The sequence below is a fragment of the Parambassis ranga genome, chromosome 6 (assembly GCF_900634625.1).
Source record: "Parambassis ranga chromosome 6, fParRan2.1, whole genome shotgun sequence".
In the NCBI taxonomy this organism is placed as follows: Eukaryota; Metazoa; Chordata; class Actinopteri; family Ambassidae; genus Parambassis; species Parambassis ranga.
The window spans coordinates 10,275,186-10,283,569 of NC_041027.1; the positions used below are offsets into that span (position 1 = coordinate 10,275,186).

At 40.5% G+C, this 8,384-nt stretch overlaps 1 protein-coding gene across 2 annotated transcripts; it reads left to right on the forward strand.

Moving 5' to 3' along the window:
- The first annotated feature begins 4,512 nt into the window (after positions 1-4,512).
- On the forward strand, positions 4,513-6,469 carry LOC114437615 (uncharacterized). 2 transcript variants are annotated; one of them, XM_028408419.1, is made up of 4 exons: positions 4,513-4,859; positions 4,992-5,126; positions 5,220-5,560; positions 5,770-6,469. In XM_028408419.1, exons 1-3 carry the CDS (start codon positions 4,550-4,552, stop codon positions 5,426-5,428), a joined length of 654 nt encoding a protein of 217 aa, XP_028264220.1. In that variant the 5' UTR covers positions 4,513-4,549; the 3' UTR covers positions 5,429-5,560; positions 5,770-6,469. The 2 variants fall into 2 exon arrangements, with proteins under 2 accessions (XP_028264220.1, XP_028264219.1); XM_028408418.1 differs by having other exon boundaries at positions 5,220-5,522.
- Positions 6,470-8,384: the final 1,915 nt, after the last annotated feature.

The following is an 8,384-nucleotide window of genomic DNA, read 5'->3' on the forward strand; positions in this document are numbered from 1 at the left end:
AACTCGTCCCCTGAGCGAGATCAAAGTCCTGCCTCGTCTTCCTGAATACAACATTAAACTGTTTTATTTATTTATTTCCTCGCCTGTCTTTTAATTAAAGAAAAAAAAAAAGCAGCAGTATATCAAAAAGGATTTTTTTTTCTTACAGACAGATCACCTCACCTCATCATCCCCTCCCCCCTTCCCCATGCAGGAGCCCTGTCTTTGAAGTCTGATATCATTGACATTAAGGAAACAATGGAGCTCCAGTATGAAAAGAACTGTGTAAAAATTTTTTATTAAAAAAAAAAGAAGACTTCAACCAAAATGCCTGGGAGTCATGAATCTCCAGCCAAAGCTGATTATGAATGGCTTTTATCCTCCACCTGCAAGTGGCTAAACTGTGCTGGCTCATAATTCATCATCTGTGTTAAAAAAACATCATGTGTGTATTATATCGTGTGTTACGGCGAGGCTGTGGCGTCATGGCGGCTTAAATGTTAAGTCGCCTCTGCAGCCGTCTGCCAACACAGGATAGAGGTGGCTGAAACAGGTTTCCACTGCCCTTTAAAAGTGATTAATAAATCTCACTGTTTCATTGTGTCACTCAGACGTATTCACAATGACAGCCAGGGAGGGGTGTTCACCTTAAAGGTCATGTTGTGGACACTGAAATATAAATATAAAAAAAATATGATGGTCAAAACTGTAACAATCAAAAAAAAAAGGGGGGAGAAAATATGAGCACTTCTATCTGCTGTTTAATCCGTTTATCTCATTATCAGTACTCACAATATGATCTTTCTGCTCTATTTCCTGTCGATCATCTGACGCCCACAACAAGTAAATGGGGATAGTCTTTCCCAGGAAATGATTACTCAGTGAAGTCATGTCAATTCACTTAAAACTTGGAAAGATTTTTCCAAACAGAGAGCGTCGCCTGTGCTGGTTGATGCTTTGTGACATGATGAAGACTGCCACCCTGTTTTGCAGGGCTGCTGTGGAGGGTTAGGTCGCTGCATTGGGGTATCATGAGGCAACTGCACAACAACACTGTGGAAATGTTGCATCACAATACAACACGCAGGGTTTGGCATCTCTCTGCATCCATTTTTTTTTTCAGAAGGCTCCGAATGTGACCTTATTTATTTTTATCTTATCTTTGGGGGTCTGCGGCGGATGGAAATCAGCCGTACTACTGTCAGCTGATATCTTTCACACGGCCCGAGCTCCGTCCTCAACACGCTCTGACATACTCGTCAAGCGCTCAGTTGGAGCTGGTTGTTTACCTGTCACATTAATCTCTGTAAAGGAGCGCTATCCTTGTATGACATGAAACGGCACCAAACAGCCCCGTCAGACAGCTATCGACATATCAAGTTTCCTTCTCCCACACGTCCCCAACAGTCAAGCTTCATCAGGCCTCAGAAAACACAGAGCCATCAATAAATAAACAGGAAAGCAGCCGGGACTGAGAGTGCGACCTGCTACTTTTCTAGGTGACTATTTTTGGATGCTGAATACTGAGTATTGTCTGTTTCAAACTGCCCACTGCTGCTAGATAAAGAGGAAGTGAGAGTGCTACAGGGTTAGAACAGCAAGTGGCAAACAAAAACTGTACTGTCTAAAAATGACCTGGAAACAATGTGCTCAGAAAATAGACAGATTTCACCCACAAAGACATGAGGTCGATATTTCAGCCCCTAAAAATTATGTTAATGGAGACGAGGACTCATCCGGGGAGTAGCTGAAAGCAGCAACATGACTGTTTTCCTTTTAAAATGTCATAAATGAGTGTGTTTTAAGATGAACTTTACCTGTTTTTAATGCCTAACATTAACTAGTTTAACCACAGTTAAAAAAGAAACTTTACCACCGGTAAAAACACAACAGCTCATGGTGTCTGGGGGAGTTGAACCCCAGACACCATGAGCATAAACATGTGCCGTTTTTTTATTTTCTTTCTTTCATGAGGATGTGTTTCATGCAGAAATGTATGTGGCACCATCTCTATGTCTTCCCAAAAGTCTCTGAAGAGACTAAAGGGATCTGTGTGCTCCATAATCAATATGCTATTATTATTATTATTATTATTATTATTATTATTATTATTATTATTATTATTATTATTATTATTATTATTTTTACACCTTCTACTTAAAAGATATGAGATTTATGAGCCATATGAAGCTGCTGGAAAGTTGACTTTATATCCCTTTTTGACAGAGAGACATGTAAATAGCCTGAGTTGGTCTAGTTATGCTCATCACTGTTGCAATAAGGCGATGGAATATTCATCGGCACCTGGTTGCAATTCTGTTTTACATCACTTCACAAAGTGCAGGGGTGTGATTTTTCAGGTAGATGTTTTTTGAATTTTGAAAGCAGCATGAAAAGCTCCCCTGTGAGCGGATGAGGGCAGCTGGCACTTTTTCTTTTATATTTCTTAGAGGAAATAAATCATTCTTAGTGGGTAAAGAAATGAAACATCGAACAGCGCTGTGTGCTTGTGTACCTCCATTCATGTGTGCAATTGTGGGTGTATTTGTGTACACAGCCTTTTCCACTACATCTGCCGGGCTACAGCAGCTCTACTCATGCTTCTCCATCCTGTCACGCCAAGGTCAAATGAGTGGGCAACATAACAGAGGAGGACAGATAAGGACGACAGAACAGCTAGATAAACCCAGTTACTGCATTTCCATTGACTGATGGCCACTGAAATATTAAATGAAATCCTCTATAATTACGCAATTTTCCCATTATGGGACTAATAAAGGTATTCTTAATCTTAATCTTAATCTGTAGTCTAATGCTCTCCTAAATATTGCACTATTGAACCTCAGCTAAACACAGCAGGAAAAGCTCTGTATGACACATAGCATAGTCAAACACACACACACACACACACACACACACACACACAAGCTTAGCGGTATCATGAAACTAAACCCATTAACCACTACAGAGCTTTTAGGCAGCAATCATGTACAGTGTGTGTGACTGTATGAGACAGAGGCTGGAGGAAATATTGATAAATGAAGCAGAACTTCCAATAAACAGCAACAGTTTGCTGCAAGTCAGTTATCAGTAAATCTAATTTATGACACATATATCTGTTACCTACATGTTAACTATAGAGTGACATATTAGTTATATTGTATAATATAGATATATTAAAACTGTATACATAATAGATATCTACATGTCTGTTGCCAACAAATATTTATAATATACATATATATTAAAATAACATACTTGTAAAACCTAGGATAAAATAGTACATATGCATATTTTAAAAAATATGTATGCTGTTAAATGTGCTTTTTTTTGATAAAAAAAAATATTTATTTAATTTTTTTACTCATTAATATTCACAATTTGAATTTTAACTTTGAAAATAACTATACATCACACAAAAACTCCCACACTGTGTGATTAAACACAAAAATCTGTCAAAATAGGTTATTAATAATAAGACTCACAAGTAATTACTTAAATCCAGCTCACAACACACGCAGGGGATAACACACTGATACAATGAAGCTCCTTTCATTTGTTTCTTTAGGAATTTGGAACCACAATTCGAATATGATCCCATATTGTATTAGCCTGACATCTAGTGGTCAGCAGCCGGAACTGCACGCACACAGTGAGCTGTGGTACTTTGTGGCAGTCTAGGAATGTTTACTTCTATTTTCAATGGTTGTCTGTCTGTGATAAAATCTTAACTTAAAAATTTTATCAAAAGACAACAAATGCAAAAGAGTTTAGTCACATACACACTGCAAAAACAGGCAGAATTATCCCATTGGTCCTTGAATGCACCATGTGTGTGCCATGACCATTTAATAAAGTGATGAAAACAACATACTAAACAAATTTTATTAAAATCACACAGGTTGGCCCTTCTCATGTATCTCTGCTTGTATTTTGTTTGTTTGTATGAGTCTGGCATTAAATAAATGTCGAATCATCAATATATATTTTGAGTAAAGTCACAAGTTCCAGGGAAGTGTTAAAAAGCTGCTATATATTGTTGTCACTAGGATTAATTATATTAAATACTGCACGTTTTTCAGCCTAAGCCAAATAATTGGAATAATAAAATAATATGACACTGATCCAGGTTTTGTTGAGGTCGACATGCTTCCTATTACACTGTATTCTGTCCAACCAACGGAAAAGGCAAAACCTATTTGTATTAGAAATGTAATGTAATAATAACCCTGCCATAAAAAGCTCCATTAGTGTTAGTTGATGACCATTGTCCTACAGAAACTCCGGGAAGGCAACATTTGCATGTTTGACCATCTTCCGGGAACTGCATTTGTTTATGCACACTGTTTACTTGAATGGAGCCGACACCACTGCCAGCACTGCTGCTGCTGCTGTCGGTGTCAGGGAGCCACACCTGGACAGATGCCTTATTTTTTTATTTATTATCAAGAGTGGAATATTTTTTAATACGGCAAAAATGTTTTTCATCTGCCAGCTTTTTATTCATCTGGACGGCAAATAAATAAAAAAAGAGGACATTTGAATTGGATTCTCTTTTTTTTTTTTGTTCATGTGTCACCTCTCGGTGTGCTTCTGGATTCAGGGGTCCAGTATGGAGAGTTCAGACCAGGACGTGGTTACCCTTCAGGCTGTCAGGGACTTACCGATTGTGGGGTTAAACACAGAGGTGAGTCCAGGTCCAGAGCCAGAACAGGACCAGTCGGAGCAAGATGTCCAGCCTGAAACCAACCAGGAGGTGCCTGAGCCGGGGAGATGTCCTCAGTCACTGGCGCTCATCGAGTTCCGCATACAGCAGCTCCAAAACAGGCGCTTCCTCCTGCTCAAAATGCAAAACTTCATACAGAAGACAGGGCAGAGCAGTGAGTACGACACTTCTGTCAAATAAACCGAGAATGTCTACACAAAGTGTTCACAGTGAGGACCCTAATTTACCTACTGCGGTAATTGCAAGAGTAAACAAAGAGGCTTGATCATTATGTAAATTTGTGCAGTTTCATCAGAGACCAGTGAGGACAGTGATGAGCTGTGTGAGCTGGATGCTGTTCAGAAAGAGCTGGAGGAGCTGCTGCTTAAAAAGGAGGAGCTGGAGAAACAAGAAGGGAGCTCCAACCACACAGCAAACGGAGGCACGTCCGCCCCACACACACACACACACACACACCAGCCTTTCTCCCTGTTATCACAAGAACATCTCTGAATGCATGCATGTTCCCAATCAGATCACCAGGAACACTCCGATTTGTACAAATGTGAGACGCCCCATGGAGGTGTTTACATGCTGCCTCCTCTGCAGGTGCACAGGGAGGGTCAAACCCAGCCGCCGACAGGCCCCATCCTTCCAGGTGTGGAACCCACCAGCTCTCTATACACCACAAACATGTCTGAGTGCATTCAAGCTTTCTCCCTCTCTCTCTCCTTTTTTTGGTGACATAGTGAAGAGTCTGGGTCGGATAGAAGCACTCACCCAGTGTCCATCCTGTGGAGAGGTCGTCGTCACAGAAACGAGGAGAAAAGTGGGCGAAGTAGGTTGGACCGCATGCTGCGTGTGCTCCATGATAGGGTATGTCTGTCTGAGCAAAAACATTAAATATTAACATTAACAATTTATGGTGCCATAACAAAACATGGGTGGTGCCTAGGGCCGGCCTGGGGCACCCTCTCTTTAGCTACGGCCCTGCTAAACTATTAACACCAACCCCTTTATATTTGGGGGAATTTAAAGATATTCAGAATACCTCTACCAATCTGATCACATGTATTTCCTAACAGGTGTGTGGCCGGCTGCTGTTTAATCCCGCTTTTCTTAAAGCGCCTGAAGAACATCCACCACCACTGCCCTAAGTGTCAGGCACACATACACACCTCTCAGCCATTCTGAAAGATACTGTAAGGAAACTTTACTGGAATATAAACACCAAAGGGAACCTCAGCTTTTTGGGCTTTATCCAAGAGCATCCAAGACTGTTCTGGTCCTGATGTTGCACCTTGACTTTTACATAAACTGTGGAAGGATTTTTGGGACGCTCCTGTGAATATTGTCATATTTTGTGTGACAGCTCAGTGTGTTTCACTGCCTGGATATCAGCTCACCCATCCTCCCACTGATACAGAAATAAACAGTGCTATTCAAATCACCCCTCACCCCTCAGAGAGGTAAGAGGTGGAGTAATAAAGCTGCTTCTCTTATACTAATATTCTCTCTGAGCGTATGTCCTGTGGCTTTATGTATGTTTGTGAATATCAATGATCTGTGGGAAAATGGAAATTCAGTTATGCAAACAAAGTCCAACAAAGAGCTGTTTTTCCACGTGCTGCCAGCCACTACACAAATCTTGTGGCTTCCTTGATTCTTCTGGTTCACATTGTCTGCAGGCGAAGCACACGTTTCACAGTACACCAAATTTTATTGACACATAAAAGCATACAGTACTTATATACACCTTTTTTTGGAGTATTTACAAAATATAGAGAGCCCATGGATGTTACACATGTATAAAAATATGCATTACATCTATATAAATATGTACACAATGTGCAAAACATATGGCATTACAAACAACAAGAGGCATGTCATGAGCGGTGGAGACAGAGCTAAATCCTTCAGCTTCACCCAAGATACATGTGTTTGAACGAAATGTCCCGCACAGCTCCTCCTCCACCCGAAAAAAAAAAGGTCACGATGACAAAACAGGTGAATGAGGACAAAGCAGGAGAGGTGGGGAAGCCTCCAAACCCCACCCACAACACAACATACACACACACACACACCACTGAATCACTCTGATATGAAGAAGTGCTTCTGAACTGTATTACTCTGTAGTAAAAGGCTCTTACATTAATAAAGTCAAGGCAGGATTTGACATACAGTGCCGTATATCAAAAAAAAGGAGAGCAGCTATTATTGCTTTAAGCTGTCCTTGTCTTGGCCAGTTGGTCAATGGTGAGAACATAGAGTGGTGTCACATAATCACATACTCGTGTAGCCAAAAAGTTCATGTACGATATGAAATATATAAAAATGAAAACAGAAAAATATCCACATGAAGTCCTCTTTTAGCCCGAAAACATGATTAAATGTCCACAATTAGGTTTAATCCTAAAAAAGATAGAAGTGATAAATAGAAAAAAACAAACATATTCCACTGCCTTTTGTTTGGCGACATAATCTCAACATAGGATGGAAAGAAAGAGGTTTTAACATTTCTAAGATACGTGAATCAGCTTCCACTTCTTATCCTACACATACAAGAGAACTGTGATCCAAGCAGTGATGCCAACTGACAAAATCCAGAAGAAGGTGTGTGCAGTATTTGGCGTGGTCAGACAATCTGGATTTGTGCATGTGTCATTCTTCTGCTAAAGAGCTCCCGATCACGTCTCTATGCTATGTCTGTCAGCATCATACAGGCATCTAAACTGAAACATGCATCAATATGGAAGAGAGGTGGCGCCCTCTGGTGCCCACGGACATAAAAACTGGTTATAAAGTGGTTTTAAGATGACTGGAAAAAGTCTCGCTTCAAAGTGCCATACAGTTAGACTGTATCAATCCCAAAAGGATAAACAGACTTGACATTAAATCAGTATTGTAAAACCAAACAGCGAGTGGAATAATAATAAACAGCCCTCTGCGCTTCACGCCTCACAGGTATGTGTGCGCTTCTCACTGCGGGACACTGAACATCACAGATTAAGAAACAGTCGTCAGAAGCCTTTCTGAGGAGCAAAACAGTTTGTAATAGCGAAGGATTTGATGTGACAGATTTCTCGTCGGCGACAGCTGAGAAGCTTGAAACAGCCAGAGGTTAGTAACAATCATGCACACAGAGACACACGTGTACATGCAAGAGGAGACAGGAAGACAAATTCACACACACACACACACACACACATACAGTTGGGTGTGGCATGCTGTCCAACACCCAACTACAGGCCATGGTAGCAGGTTAGACTATTTCACCAGCCAGTGCTTGGTCTCTTGATAATAGGCTAGTAAAGCAAGCTAACTCCTCAGCTGCAGGCTGTTTTTAACTAGCACATTTGTTGGCTAGTGATGCAGTACATTGTCCATTCTGACACAGACACACACAGACAAAGTGCAGGGATAGTGTAGGACAGCTAGATATAAAGCTCATCAAAGACATCTTCACTCCTTGATACAACATGCAGCGCATCTCTAATGGATGTCCGCAAGTCTCAGAAACTGATATTTGTTCCCTTTCCACTTTTTTTTTTTTTTTTTTTTTTTTTAACATCAGTTTACTAATCGGAAGAAAAAAAAAGCTGCCAACCTTTTTATATATTTTCAAAAGTACATTCACAATAAAAGACTTGGACAACTGCAATGTCTCTGGAACAACTGGCAACATGATCATAGTGATCAC